We start from the raw sequence: 15,867 nt of genomic DNA on the forward strand, positions 1-15,867 counted from the left end.
ACTGGTAACAAAATTCAGGCTTGTGTTACCAGTTGAGCTTACACTTTGTGATATCCTGGGGCTTAGTTGAGCTTGTAGTGTGCTCTAAGATGGGCTAAGAAAACTTGAGGAACTACCTAAAGATGTAGCTTTTCAGAAGGAATCTATAGATTGAAGGTTTTTTTAAAAATAACCTTTATTTTTACACAATTTGTATTACTAGTACAAGCTCTTAGAACCAAAATGCACATCAAAAGACACTTACAGCATTGTCATTCTAGTAAAGTTTGCCACAGGTGAAAAGTAATTAGTTGCTGAACCTGTTACCTTAGGTATTACACAGACACCATATTTAAATAAGATTTTACTGCTAAGTGCTTGCTCTTCTGAATTGTACCAACCCAGTTAACCGAGAGTGCTCAAAGGCTTCTGCCAGTCAAGGTGTTTTCCCTGTCTTCTTGGCACGTAACTTCTCTAGCATTTTCTGTAAGTAAAAAAAAATCATGAGACAACAGTAACATAGCTTAAGTAGTCATACTAGTAAAGCATGTAGTTACTTTTAAAGTTACTTTTACTGTAGTAAAGCAGAAAACTGAGGTACTACTTGGGTGTAGCCTGAACAGCGGTAACAGCAGCTGTATAGCTTCTACATATAGCAGTTCCTGTTAAGGCAAATCCAAACAGGTCCCTTGCCACCTTAACCTCAGGTAGTCTCAGCTCAGTAGAAACTGAAGTTACTTGGAACAGCCAAAGCCAATTTCCTTTGGAGAAAAATTTCAGCCCTAAGAGGTGCTCTGAATCTGCAACCACAGTGACTGTCCACAGGGGCAGTCTTAAGTGCGATATGCCCATAGCAACGGCTATGAAATATTAAAAGCTCTGCTGAGTTACCAAAGGTTAGGTTACAACTCCCCAGAAGCTAAGCTGAAACATTCTGCCTCAGTCCGTGTTCTGTTCGGTCACACATTGCACAACTGTCTCTGATTGGAAGCTCAGTGAAATGAGAACTGACCGGCTCAAGATACCGTATAACAGCTTATTTTACCTTCTGAAACTCCTTAGCCTTTTCTCTGTTTTTAGCATAAGTTTCTTGCCTTTTCTTTTCCTCCTTTCTGATTTTTACTTCTTCAAGTTGATTATAAAGTCTGTCAAAACAATGGGAAAATATTGTCAGGAAGCAAAGTGGCAAAGCAGGAGTAAATTAACATTAAGGAAGTCTGTCTCAATTACTAGAAACTAAGAAAAAACAGTTTTGACTTCGCTATCCAATAATCGAGGGTCACTTAAACTTCCTCTTCCTGCTCCCTGACCTCACAGAAACCCCATTTTGGAGCTGTCAGTGTCCAGCTTTAATTGTGAGCTGCAGCTGAGCAGGCTGCCAGCCCTGATTCTTACAGGAAGCTCTGCAAGGGAATTCCCCCAAATATACACCTGCCTCAAACACACTTCACTCCCCTCTCCCAATAGTTTCATGTTAAGCAGTTAAGGTGCAATTGGAAGACCACAAAGTGCTGTCACAAGACAGATGAACTACTTCTGTTTGTTTAATCCAAACTTTTCTGTTCATGCGGTACCTTGAGGTACGCTGATGCATTTCCACTTCTCCGGACTTCCTGTCTTCTGGAGAAGATACTTTCACTTCTCCTACTTTCTTCAACTGGTTGACAACTGCACCTTTTTTTCCTTCAAAAGACACGGAAAACGGATTTTAATCTAGCTAATACATATATTCATACAAAGCTGCACTGTGCCCCAGCAAAGGCTTACTCAATTTAACAAGTTGACACAAGGCACTGACTGGTTGTATGATATCAAGGAACGTCAATGACAGGGTTTTTCAGCACAAGAGTACTCAAAAACCCGAGAGGTTTCAAAGACTGGAAGATGGAACTACAACAAGGAAAAGCTAGAAGAATGGGTACAATGGAGATCTAAGTTTTCTGTTGAAATTAAGTCTCTCACTCTGACTCGTTAGGCTACTGCTTCTCAACAGCTGACTTCCAAATCCCTATTAACAGACATCAGAGATGAATGAGGTCTCTAAATACAGTCGTAAGAGACACCTTATGACCATACATGTATGAAGCAGATAATTAAGGGCCATTACATCACTGAAGAGGTAGCCAGAGTGGGGAAAAAATTTCCCCGCATCCTTGAGGTGCCTGCAGAAGAAGCAAGAGTGAAAGAAATGGGAGAGCTGTTCTTTGGGATTACACAGCGACTAAAGGCATACCTACTCCTGTCATGTCCCCAGATAAACATACCAGTGAGAAGAAAAGACTCCTTTTGCCTGCTTAACTTCTCAGACTTTCTTCTTTGAAACTGTCTGGCTTCTGGCTTTTCATTTTTTCTCTCTCTATTTTTGATTTCTTCTACTCTTTCCAGAGATTTCTGAATGAAGCTCTTCTTTCTTTTCAAAAAAGATTCTTGCAAACTTCCTGATGCAGAAGGAAACTCTAGGAGCATCACTGAGAAAGGAAAGGAGAAGACTGAACATTTCTCATGTTCATCAAAGAACATTATCACCTCTAATAACTCATGTATTTCAATCCATTTCTCATAAAATGCTGACCTTGACTGCTTTGATAAATAGCACGAGGAGAACGACATTGTGAATAATGAATGTTGCAAAACAGGCAGCACTTCAGAGCTACAGGATCCAGTACCTGTAAGCAGTACTGCCAAGACAAATGCTGTAATAATTACTGCATCAAAAGCATCTTAAAGCCTCAAAACATACCAAAGACCTGAGAAGCTCCTAATTAATTACCTGCGGTCTGATGTGATGGATGCTGTCTGTCACTGGGACTCTGGGCTCTGGAAGAACTGTCAGGCCTTACAAACATGGAATAATCCGCATCTGGAACTAGTGGTAAAAATTCTCTTTCCTGTCTCAAAAAGGAACATTAGTTAAAAATGCATAAAACACACCACAAGTTTGAGTCAAGTAGTAGTACTGCAACATTGACACAGACCAGATAGAAATAAAAGGCGTTCTTTTGCCTTTAGATACACGAAAAAACATCAGAAATGGATCTTGACAGTAAGAATCAGAAACTGTGTTTCTAAAAGCATTCAAAAACTTTAAAAATAAATCCAGTAGAGTCCCTTCACCCACTAGATCTCAACTGCAGAATTACACTAATTAAGACTCACCTCAGTAAAATCATTAAGGTCGGACTTAACCACACATGCTGGGTTACTGATTTTATCCTCTTCACTTTTTTCTTGGTTCACATGCTCAACGTCAGATTCCACAACGCTGATGTCATTTGAGCTTATCAGAGTGAGTTCAGGTTCCTCCATAATGCCATGCCCCGACGCAGTTTCCTAGCAAACAGATTACACAAGACCTCTGTGTAAGATATAATATATATATATATGTGCATCGTATACATTTTAAAATATATTTTAATATTAATGTTATAATATTCAAAAAAACACTATTTGCAGAAATATCAACAGCTAGTAGCTTGTTCCAAAGATGAGGCTCGTTCAACACGTAGGGAAAAAAAATCTGCCCCAAGCACTAAGGAAATGGAGCACCTTGCCTGCGATGTTTGTTAATTGATGTATGCAAACCCTGGAACCTAAATCCAATGTAAAGTACATTTCTTTGTTTGTTTGTTTTCTAAACACTGCTAAATAAAAACAAATAACCCAAAGAACCAAGCAAAGTCACCTCTTCCACCCCTCAAGTGTAAATTATGTCTGAAATCCACTTACAGCCATGCTTTTTAAAAAAATAATAATAAATAAATAAAAACACACCACTTTGTCAAACCTGTTTTTTTTTTTTTTGTTTGTTTAAGTTTACTTATGCTTCGGTTAAATTATTTAGCCCCCTTCTTAACTGGGGTAGGGGCTGTTCAGTTAAGTAACTGCCATGTCATGCCAGTGCACATGGTACACCAACTAATGCTATGAGAGGGAGATGGAATATATACGCTAGGGCTCCTGCGATGATGCTCATGGGAGATAAAGCTCAATTTAGCTACTGCTGATTACTTCAGTGCTACAATCTGAAAGGTCAAGCAGAAGAGCAGAAGTCCAGGAAACATGCAAGTCAAACTAGAATCATAAAGTGAACATTTGCCAAGTTCTCTGATGTTAAAGGCCTAAAATTGCTTGATTAAAAAAAAAAGTGAATAAACAAAATACCTGCACAAACTTAAAAAAAAAAACAAAAACAAACCACATCTGTTTTACTTACCCAGACTGGAATACGATGTGAGCTTCCAGGCACAGAACTGGAACGTTTTTCATGTCTTCCCAGGAAAGAAACATTCTGTTGTACAACAGCCTGTAAACGCATGCCTGGGACTTCCAAGCTGGTTTCTCTGGTAATCCTTGAGGATTTCTGTACTTCTGGAAGTCCTTGATCTGGCTCCTTTACATTCCTATTGCACTGAGAATCCACTGCCACTGCTTTATTTGCTTCATATACATGAAGTAGTTTTTCAGGAAGCTTCACGTACTTCCTATCAAATGCCTCAACAGGTAATTTTTCTGAAGACAGAGTCTCTTGCCTGAATGTTACACTCTCATTGAGTAAGTGTTGAGGGAAAGTTTCGTCCACTGGGACAGGTGTGGTATTTAGCTGATAAAATGACTTTTGCTCTTCCAGTGAACTCAGACTTTCGTTTCGTGTCTCTTCCATTGAACACTGCAGACTAACACACTCCATGTTTCTTGCCAGTTCTTCATACTCTCTGACAGACGAAATACAGTTCTCGTTGCCTCGTTTTTTAATCCCAGGGTTTTGTCCAAAAGACTTCTCTAACATTACGTTACGGTCCTCTGGCTGATCAGCATTCTGACTGAGATCGCTCAGAGAAGATTCTACTCGCAGTGGGTGGAAAGATTCATCTGAACCTGTTTCAAAAAGTTAGAGTCAGAATTCTATCTTAACACAACGCAATTTCGGCTTTAAAAAAATCCCTCCATAACAGGACTGTTGAGGAATGTGCAACTCTGCTGAAGTTTAGTAAAATATAATACCATTAACACTACTTGATTCATTCAACTTTGACTCATTTTGATTCGTTTTTTATATATGATTCATTTTGTACACAAAAAGAAACAACATTTTTTGTTGCTTATTACAGTATGTTTAGGGATAGCCTTCACAATGCTGCTGACGTAACTGCATTGTAAGTCACTAGATTTGTATTTGCATCTATTTATACACTGCAAATGGCAGTCCTCCGAGTTTCTTTTGAACCCCCAGCAAAATCTCAAAAGCAGGAAGAAAGTGATCAGAAACATCATTACTTGGGCAGAAACTTTTCATAGTAGAAGACAACATCCAAACTGGAACACTGACAGCTGTTCATTTAGGTCAGCTGGTTGGAAGAAACTCTTCACTCAGAGGGTGGTGAGGCCCTGGCCCAGGCTGCCCAGAGGAGCTGTGGATGCCCCATCCCTGGAGGTGCTCAAGGCCAGGCTGGATGGGGCTTTGGGCAACCTGGTCTGGTGGGAGGTGTCCCTGCCCATGGCAGGGGGTTGGAACTGGGTGGGCTTTAAGGTCCATTCCAGCCCAAACCATTCCGTGAGTCCTAAAAGCTACAGTATTGTACCCTAAATTATCTTTCCCTTAGATTCTAAATATACAAACCAAGATTATTTTTTTTTTCCAGAAGAAGCTACGAAAGGAGAAAAATAGGGTGTAAATATTTTAATTACTGGGGAGGCATTTCAGTACTACAGCATCTACCAAACAAACAAGGTTTCTTTAAATACATACATATATTTTTAATATGCCTCTCACAAAAGATTGATAAAATCAGTTACACAGACTCCAGCATCACATTATTAATTTTTTTTTAGTGGTAGTGTTTTTTTGGTTTCTTTTTTATATTGATAGCAATATATCATATAAATCTTTAAGTGTTTCTGTTAAAGAAATTTTTGTTTAACAAGATATCTGGTTTTATATGCATAAGGAATACTGTCTCCAGATAAATAGCAGTTATTAAAAATCTTGAAAGAGACTACAGGGAGGGAGGAATTACACTGTAATATCAGCCATCGCTAGAAAATTCTCCAGATGATGGAACTAAATATCAACCTACCTCAAACTGACAACCTGAATTAGTTTTTGATTTCTCATCCTGTTATTTGTGTTTTGTTTGTTTTTAATTATTTTTTTTTATTTTAAAGCCCAAGAATAATTGGTTTGGGATCGTAAAAAGAAAACTTAAAAGAGATGAGGAAATATAAGAGAGAAATTTAAAGCACGGAGATTGTTTCTATGAGCAATTTAGAAGGTGAATGTTACAGCTAGCAGGAGTTTCCTAAATCCCCTTTGCTGTCACCACAGGTAGTCTCACGGTGTAAGCCTTTTCTGGCATTTTCTTTTGTACTCGTACCTGCTATCTAAAGTGAAAGAAGCATAATAAACCTAGCACAGTTGCTTGCAGCTTTAAACATGACCAGTATGTTTCCCAAAATTATGTGGATATATATGCAAATAACCAGGAACATTTATATTATTAATACATCCACTACATAAATACTGTGTTACTTTTACTGTTATTGATCAGTTTCTGTTAAAGCACCATTGTGCTGAAACACCTGGTTCTTGGTAACTTAGATATCCATTAGAGCATATGAATATCAGGGTCTGCTTTTGTATTTAAGTAGCAACTGCTGATTTAGAAGGGAAGAGTTCCTTTCCAGTTTCAACCCAGCAAACCAACTTTAAAGGTTGGTAATTCCATATTAGCGATGGTTTGATTTTGTAAGCATAGATCAGACTACATTTTACATACCCAGAATACCATTTTCTTTAAAAGACTCTTCTTCTGATGTAATGGTGTCGGGCTTGTTTGTTTCAAGGCTAGAAGGCAGACTGCCTCTTTGTATATTCAGACTGGAGCTTCTCCCATCTAGAAATGCAGACATGTCTTGACTTTCTGTTGAAAATGTTGAAGTCTAGTGGCAGAAAAAATCCCAATTAAGATTTCATTTTCTCAGGAATATGAAGGATAAAAAGTCAATGGAAATTTTTGCTTTTTGTATCACATTACTCCTTGCTAACAGCAAAAATGCCTCCAGTTCTACATATATCAAAATCTTTTTTCATATAAACAGAACACAGTATAGGGATTACACGTTTCAACCTTACATAAATTTTAAGCCAGAGTTTTTCTGTAGTACCTTCCTAAATTCTCTGTTGTCTTGGGATATTTTGTATTGAGAAAGGGATGATGAAATATCAAAGTCAGGACTTGGTTCCAAAGGCTGAAAGAGCTGATGACAGGAGTTAGGAAAATGCCTCTCCATTTCAGGAAAATCAAGCTCAGCTGCTAGAGCTGTAAGAAAAGAGGTTATTTTTCAGGTGGAATAAGTAGAGCACATAGAATTCTGCAGGCATACAAATAATAGTTTGTAAAAAAAAAATAAATAAAAATTACAACATCCAACTCTTACAATGCAGGTACAAACAGCAGCAAGAAAGCGATGGTTTTATTTTACTTTTAAATGAAAACCTACAGTCAAGAAGCTCTCTGTGAAGTACTTGCAAGACTGCATAAGAAGCACTGTGTCCTATTTAGGGCTTCCCAGTATGAAAAGTACACACTGACACAATGGAGCAAGTCCAGCGAGGAGACACAACAATGATTAGAGGAAGGATGAAGCACATGATGTTTGAAGAGAAGCTTAAAAACTGGGTTTGTTCAGTTTTACAAAAAGGCTTGAGTGTGGGAGAAGAGGTGAGGAACAGAAACCTCTGGCATCTACAACACCCTAAAAGAAAGTAGAGAGAAGATGCAGTCATGCTCTCCTTGAACATGCCCAGTGACAGAAGAAAAGATAATTGACAAAAGATGGAACACAGGAAATTCTGGTTAGATACAAAGAAAAGAAGTCCCAGTGAAGGTTGTTAAGCAAGTTGCCTGGGTGGTATGGAATCTCTGCCGCTGGAGGTAATCAGAACTTGGCTCGACAAGGCCTAAAGCAACCTGGCATAAATTGGCTCTGCTTTGAGCAGGAAGGAGAATTTGGATCACAAGTAGAAGTCCCTTCTTTAGATGAATCTAAAGTTCTATGATTCCACGTTTCCAAAGACACTGCAGAAGGAACAAGTTCAAATTAAAACACTGGAGTTATCTCCACGACAGCTAATAAAGATGTTTTATTTTCATGAATCATTAAATGTGCACTTAGAAAGCACAGAACTGTGCACACAGGAGAGCACAGACCTTCTGGCAGCCTGTTAATCGGTGTTTCATTCAGATAGGGTTGATAGTTGGTAAGTATTATATATTGTTATCTGTTCTGAATCCCTTAATACAGAGTTATAGATACACAAGCAGTAAGACAAGCACGGACAACAGAAACAGTCTAGCCACAGTCACAGGAAGCTGCACAGAAAGATTATGATCAGATGTCTGATCAGATTATCTTTTTGTTGCACTATCCTATGCAGACATATACATAAGCAAAGGATGACGAACATCTTTAAAGCAGTTAGAACACATTGACAATAAAATATAAGCTGAATATAATGCAGAAATGCATAACCCTCATTCCGTATGCCAGTGTAATAAACAAATGCTTTAAAATAGCAGGTACCTTGGAAATGCACATTGTTCTCTGAAGAAGAGTTCAAATCTCCACCACATTTCTCCAAGATCCGCTGAATCTCACTGCCCTTATAAAGGTACACTTCCCCTTCTGACAACCAGGTTTCAGGTGCTCTTGACAGATTCTCTTGCCTCTGCTGCGAGGAGCTCCAAGGGCAGCTTGCTGGTTTTTTTCAAAATCCGGTCTTCAGTACTGTCAGAAGACAATCCTGAAATAAGAAGCTAGGTGTTCACACAGTTTTTCATATAAACCACACACTTGAACTCACCTGAAAACACACCGCTTAATATCCTGAAATACCCTTAACATCTGGATTCTTGTGTTGTTTGTTTTTTTTTTAGTTTTGTGTTTTTTTTGTAAGCTGTCTCCAATCAATACTGACACCTTATATTTTACAACTAAAAACAATAGGAAAGAAAGGCTGCAAGCAAATGATCTTAGAGTTTGAGCTTTACATAAGGAAGACACAATCTGATGCAAGTTACAAGGTTTATTACTCAAAATGCCACTTACACATTCAGAAGATTGGAGTTAAAATAGAGCCAGCCTGAGACTTCAGTGGCTCAAGAAGTAATCTTCAAGAATTGGTTTATGAACATGGAATAACTCATATACGGGTACGAATGAGATCAGATACAATTCAGATTAAGACAATATTAAGCCTTAAAGTGAATAAATCTACAGGTCACTACATAATCACTTTCCAACCCGCCTTCCATGTTCATAGGTGATAAAGCCAGTATATAGAGGAATGACTATACATTATAAAGATCTAATTTTTAATTTTATACAATGCTAACTTAAGATCAAGAGGCAGCCTACAAGCAAAAAAGGAAACGAACACACCTCCAAGTCAATGCGGCATCAAAAGTGGCATTTTTACAAGATATTGGAAATTACTACGGTAACACTTTGGTGCAACAAGATATTGACACAATTCTCCTAACAGCAGGACAACTATCATCACTCTAAAAATTGATGGTATATACTGATTGGAAAACTTCCATCACTGTATTGTTTGGGGATCATATTTTCCAAAAATTGTGCCACCTGAAAATTGCTAGCGTTACAGTTGCTTATTAAAATATCCTTTGCCAAACCCGATGTGTTACAAGGCTAAATTATAAGTTAAAAAAGCTCACAAGCACAAAATGTGTATATTCCAGTTACACTCTAAAACATGTATTGACAATTCCTAAGTGAAGTTCCATATTAACCTTTTTCAGACAGATTTATGTCCAGTCAGCCAGATCCATTCTGCTATAAAATAAGGGAGAGAACGCAATTTTTCATTTACAAAAATAACAAAACCCCAACACTTACCAGTGTCAACAGGGCTGGCATCCAACGTTTCGCTAGTCAAAAAGCTTCCAGTGGAAATTGTTGAAGATAAATCACAGGGTATCGCTTTCATGACAGCCTCTGAACCCAAATCTGGGGACGCTACCTTAGAAAGCACTTCCTAGGAGGAAGTAACATATCTGTTACCTCGTGTTCAGATGCTAATTGAAACTTTAAAACCACAGCTTTTATTCTGAGCTCAGTTCAAGTGTAGAAGCCTTCATTTTTGGCAGTCAGGCAAAATAGGAACTCATCATTGCTCAGCACACAACATTCACAGCCCACCTCCCAGACCCAAATGCCCCCCAGCAGCCCCCTCCCCCCAACACACACACACACAAACACACACACACCAAGCCTCTCAGAGCTGTCTACAAATCATTACACCTGGAAGATTATTTTATCTCCCGGTGGTCAGATTTGGCTATTTCTCATCACAGACCTACTTCAGTGGAATTGTAGATCTCAGAGGAACGTAAATGCAACACATGAAAAAGTCAGGAATTTTACTAGTACCTTCAAGTCTGTGCCTTCTGAATATAGGGGAGTGACTTAACAGTTTAATTCTAGTTTTACAGCTAAATATACGAAGTATTCTAGAATACTGTCTTCCTTAATTTTGAAGAAAGCTCTACAGTCACAGAATAGGGAATGAGGGTACTTCCAAATTTTGAAGGATGAGATGTTAACATTTTATTTCTCCCAAACTTTGAATTAAAACATACGTTAAGACAGAAAACTAAGAAACCCATTCCCTCCATTGTTTTCACTTATATTAAGTATTTATATAAGGCAGTGCGTATACACATATGTACACACACACACGAATATACATACTGTCTGCATAAATGTTTCCATACATCCGTAAACAAACAGGAATTTTTAAATAGTGGTTTTGTCCACTGACAAAACAGCAGGATCTTTGGATAAAGAAAAGCAGTGGGTATCATTGACATTGATTTCGCAAAGGCCTTTGACAGTCTCTCTAAAAATTCTTGTATCTGAGCTTGGATGCTACAATCTGCATGGACGGCCAGCCAGACAGGCAGAAAACTGGTTGGCTGCCCAGGCTCAGAAGACGGGGATTAGTGGGTGACACTCCCCCTGCAAGTGGGGAAGAAGGGGAGCATGACTGGGGTCTAACCTGGGACCTGCCCTGTTTAACACCTTTGGCAAGGACCCAGAAGAGGAGACAGCACAGAATGGAATCACAGAGTGGCTCGGCTTGGAAGGGACCGTAAAGCCCACCCAGCTCCACCCCCCTGCCAGGGACAGGGACACCTCCCACCACACCAGGTTGCCCAAAGCCCCATCCAGCCTGGCCTTGAGCACCTCCAGGGATGGGGCATCCACAGCTTCTCTGGGCAGCCTGGGCCAGGGCCTCACCACCCTCTGAGGGAAGAATTTCCTCCTTATATCTAATCTAAATCTCCCCTCTTTTAATTTAAAACCATTCCCCCTTGTCCTGTCATTATCTACCCGAGTAAACAGTCCTTCTCCATCTTTCTTATAAATTACTGATGACCTCCTGAGGTCCCTTCCAACCTCAACCACTCTGGGATTCTGGGGAAGCAGAGCTGGTGCAGCCTGAAGAGATGGCTTGCAGGGGACAACTTGCAGCCTGCCTGTGCTTATAGGAAGGGTACTGAGATGAAGCCAGGGTCTTCAGTGTTGCATGTCAGGAGGACAAAGACAACGTGTGTGAGCTGAAAAAGCAGAGGTTCAACCTGGATATAGGGAACAACTTTTCCTACAGGACAGCCTAGCACCAGAACGGACAGTCTGGAGAAGTCACGCAAGCCTCCACCTTTGGAATTTGCGAATATCGTGTGGAATAAAGCTCTGAGCAACCTGCTCTGATTTCACAGCTGACCCTGCTGCAAGCAGGAGGTTGAAACAGGGACCTTCCAACGTCCCTCCTACTCTGAATTATCATACAGTTGTCCTAGATCCTACCTGTTCCTGAGCATTCTGGAAATACAAGACAAAATTCTCAAATGCCTGATTCAAGACAACAAAAACATGACAATATTTTCCTTTCTGCACATCATCTTAGCATTCCAGCTAAACACACCACAAAGAGTAAATTATGTTACACAGTTACTTTGATATGACTAACCGCATGAATGCTTCTGAACGACGGTCCAGAACGTGGTGTTCCGTCTCCAACTTCAACAGCAGGCCCTGGTGAATCTTGAGCCGCAAGAGAATCTTGGGACTGAGCTGAACAAAATGTAATAGAAGCAAGAAGGAATAGAAAGCAGTTGTTAGCGTTGGTTTGTTTTTGTTTTTTAACACCAGATGGCAGTAATACTCTACGGCGGCTGTCCTCACTGTTAGGCACTGATTTTTGCCCATTCTTACCTCTTTCTTCTCACATTATACTTTCTGTTCCACCGTACCACGATTTCTGATTAGCATGACTGATCTCTGTAGACCATGCCTGAAGAGCTAGAAATTCATGCTTTGGCTTTGCAGAATGAAATACGTCTTTGGTAGTGTTCCTACAACCATTTCATTGGGGTGGAGGAATCCTTCTGCCCTCTACCATGACAATGATTACAAAGCAAAGCAGACCATGGAAATCAGAAACTACGAATTACCTAACTTTTTATTACTTTTTAAAATTACCTAACTTTTGGTGCAGCCCAGCATAGAGTTGGCTTTCTGGGCCGCAAGCGCACATTGCTGGCTCACGTTGAGCTTCTCATCCACCAACACCCCCAGGTCCTTCTCCTCAGGGCTGCTCTCAATCCATTAGGTCTGCTCTCACTTTTTCAAGGAAATGTGTTAAATATCCAACAGAAATTTAAGTCAAACTGGGGAAGTTAAGTTCACATGTTTTCTCCAGTTCTACTAGGGCTGCTAATGACAGTGACATTTCAAATTTCTGGCATCTGTAAGGCTCTATCCTTAGGTAGATCTCATAACATTGCGACTTCTAACATTAATGTGTCCCTTGTATGAACTGAAACTCCATTTCTTACTAGAAGATGGAACCCAGATGTTCTGGTTTTCCTACTATACAAAGTGGGAGAAGTTTCCTCTGTGAGACAACGTCAGTGGAATAAGATACTTAAGTATTGCATTAATTATTGAAGTCAGTATCGAACATTTTCAAACTCCTTTTAGGAAAGAAAGAGAAAAAATAATAATCAAAGGTTTCCTCTAGCCACTGTCACCCAGTTACACTGCTAGGAGGAAGTACAAGAAACGGAAGGAAATAACATCTGAAATATACTTATTGAATTAAAAGAGACATTAACCTATTCTTAATTCATTTACTATGTTATTATTTTAAATGGTAGATGACTGATCTCAAAATAAAGGGGAAAACAGTTCTCAGAAGGACCTCCCTCTCCAGTTCTCCAAAGTTTCTAGTAAGCTTGATCCTGATCATTCATGGCATTTTGATCAGAAACTGAACAGAGCCACTGCCAAAAGAATTTGCAAGAAACAAAGACTGGAAGAATGATAAACGCAGTAGCACTGCAACTGTAAAAATTACCTCGGCTTTATGCAAATCTGGAACTGTTCAACAACGCTGCTGCAGTAGAGGTAAAACTGTAAGTCAAGTGCATGACAAAGGTCTTCAGGTTCATGGGAAAGATAACTTAAAATTTGAGTAGGACAAGGTGGCAGCGAGCTCCTTGGCTGCCAGTCGTGTAATCCAGTCCAGACACAGTGCACAAGTCTGCTGTTCTTCTTGGGACCATAGTATAGGAGACGGATGACCGTGAGAATACCAAGGCCTTGAAAAAAATTTCCTTTCATCTAAACCTCAAAGAACGTTGTAACAAGAAGCAGTGGCAAGAAATGGCTGTAGGACATACGGGAGCTGGAAATAGACACTTATTTTAGAATAATTAAATGCTGAAACAAGCTACCGTGGAGGGCACTGAATTCTTTTTTCTGATATCTTTACATCAAGATTCGATAGTTCTCTGAAATAAAAGCTTAATTTTATAAAGCCTAACAGAGTGACAGGCAGTAATTTAGGATACATATGAGAGGAGATTCAAGTATCTGATACTCTTTTATATAAATTCTATTAAAAGCCATTCGGCAAACATTTTATTCCTATACTGCAATAACCTGCATTGTTCTGTGGTGAAGGGACAAACAGCAGCAATTCCGTGCTATAAACCAAATTAATTACTGATTTCAGAGTTAAAAATACAACATGCTCATATCTCATGTCTTTATTACAGTAATATCCTTAAGAACTGTACTTGGTGACTCACAAAGAGGGGCTTTTTTTATTCTTTTCTCCTCCCTCCAAAATAATAGTGCAAGGTTCTTGTTCCTCACAGTCTCCTGACATCTACATAGGACTTTCACGTTTTAATCTCCCGGCCACCACAGTGTTTAAAATGTGTTTAAAAAATGAGGCTGTAATACCCAGAATGCAATTTATTCAACTGAAATCGCAGTAAAATAGTAACAACAATAATTTTATGGTGCAATTGAAAGGCGTAAGACTGAGCAACAAATCATTTGTGAAGACAATGAAAAACAGGGACCGGTCCAAACCCAACCATAGGGGGAAAAAGGTTGTACTCCACACTAGTTTGCTAAATTGGTGATGGATAAAACAACCTGTCGCAATAATGAATTATGGACAAATATTTGGGATTATTAAAAATAAACTGAAGTCTTAGGTTACACAAAAAATAATCATGGAATAACATCTCTGTTTAGGGTGGCATTACATGAAAGTAATCACATCTGGAACGCTGCTCAAGGAGACTCAAAGCCCAAGATGAGTAAATAGAAAGGTTTGTTTACAGGCCGGTAAGGAAAACTGTGAAAAAGCTGTATGCATCAAGTCTAGTCACTATTTCCAAGATGATTTCCCTAAGGAAATAAGGTTTATGCAATCAAACTGTCTCATCTGTAGGATTACTCTGCAATTCCCTATTAACAATTTACGTTCTGTTAGCTCATTTTAACCAAACTGAAGAGTTCTCAAATATGTTCAGTTTCTAACTCATCTTGTGAGACATCAGTGGCATGGTAAGAGAGAGCAATCTGAATCAGTGCTACCAGCGAGGCAAATCCTGCAACATCACTAACATTACCCGTCCCCTCTGCCCGCTAACTGGCTGACCAGTTTGTGTAGCACTTGTGACCACTCAGTATGGATTTTTCAGCAGGGATTTAGGGACTCATCCTGCCTTAACCAAATGCAGTCCTTGAGACCGCCTTTACAACCAGATCTGTCTGCATCTAAATTGGAGAGGGTTCTTTTTTCCTTCTTGTAACAATTGGAGGAAAGAAATAAGGGTAGTTAGGGAAATCCCAGAAAAAAAAGAATATGTCTGTCACCCAATGACAAACTTTATATCAAATGAAACACCTTTATTGATAAAGTATCTAAATAAGTTTACCAAGTTCATCTTTTTCAGAACCTGTATGACTTTGACCTTTCTATCTTTAATGCTTTACTTTGAAAAAGCAAGTGAATAGCAATTAATAGGATCTGTGCACATCTGGTAGTCCTATAATTACAAAGCAGTACAACTTGCAAGTTGTAAAGCTATACATTAAAGCTAGACACCACCACGAATCTCTCTTTAAAGGGTAAGGTCAAGATCGCACACAGAAAGCACTCACTTGCTCTTATCTTTGGAGAGACAATTATGTCTCTTGAAAATGGTCTGAATTTTTGGGTAGACCTCTGTGGTGCCAGGAGTTGGACTCGATGATCCCTGTGGGTCCCTTCCAACTCAGGATATTCTACGAAAACACAGGACAACTGCAAACACAATCTAGTTAGAATCAAGTAGAAAAATGAATTCACAGCTAACATCACAAGTTGCAACTTCGAAAGCACCCTAACTTTCTATCTTTAAAAACTTTAAGAAAAACTAGATTTTCTTTATGAAAATACTGTACCGGTTACTCCAAGTGCCATTAAGTGCTTTACAGACTTCAGATTACAAAGAAGATATT

The 15,867-nt window shown here is 39.2% G+C and overlaps 1 protein-coding gene and 1 non-coding gene across 2 annotated transcripts in view; both read right to left on the reverse strand.

The window, feature by feature from the left end:
• Positions 1–8: 8 nt before the first annotated feature.
• Positions 9–15,867, reverse strand: part of CEP295 (centrosomal protein 295) — a 38,845-nt gene continuing 22,986 nt past the window's right edge. Inside the window, 13 exon segments of the mRNA XM_040544237.1 lie at positions 9–463; positions 1,025–1,124; positions 1,554–1,662; positions 2,244–2,447; positions 2,750–2,867; positions 3,136–3,309; positions 4,193–4,854; positions 6,753–6,915; positions 7,141–7,295; positions 8,560–8,731; positions 8,733–8,779; positions 9,895–10,033; positions 12,032–12,135. Of these exon segments, the coding sequence (XP_040400171.1) occupies positions 416–463; positions 1,025–1,124; positions 1,554–1,662; positions 2,244–2,447; positions 2,750–2,867; positions 3,136–3,309; positions 4,193–4,854; positions 6,753–6,915; positions 7,141–7,295; positions 8,560–8,731; positions 8,733–8,779; positions 9,895–10,033; positions 12,032–12,135 (2,195 nt within the window). The 3' untranslated portion in view covers positions 9–415.
• LOC121064245 lies at positions 10,272–10,355 on the reverse strand. Its single transcript, XR_005816443.1, has one exon. It is a non-coding gene; the product is annotated as a small nucleolar RNA U2-19 (small nucleolar RNA).

The sequence above is a fragment of the Cygnus olor genome, chromosome 1, assembly GCF_009769625.2.
Source record: "Cygnus olor isolate bCygOlo1 chromosome 1, bCygOlo1.pri.v2, whole genome shotgun sequence".
NCBI classification, from domain to species: Eukaryota; Metazoa; Chordata; class Aves; order Anseriformes; family Anatidae; genus Cygnus; species Cygnus olor.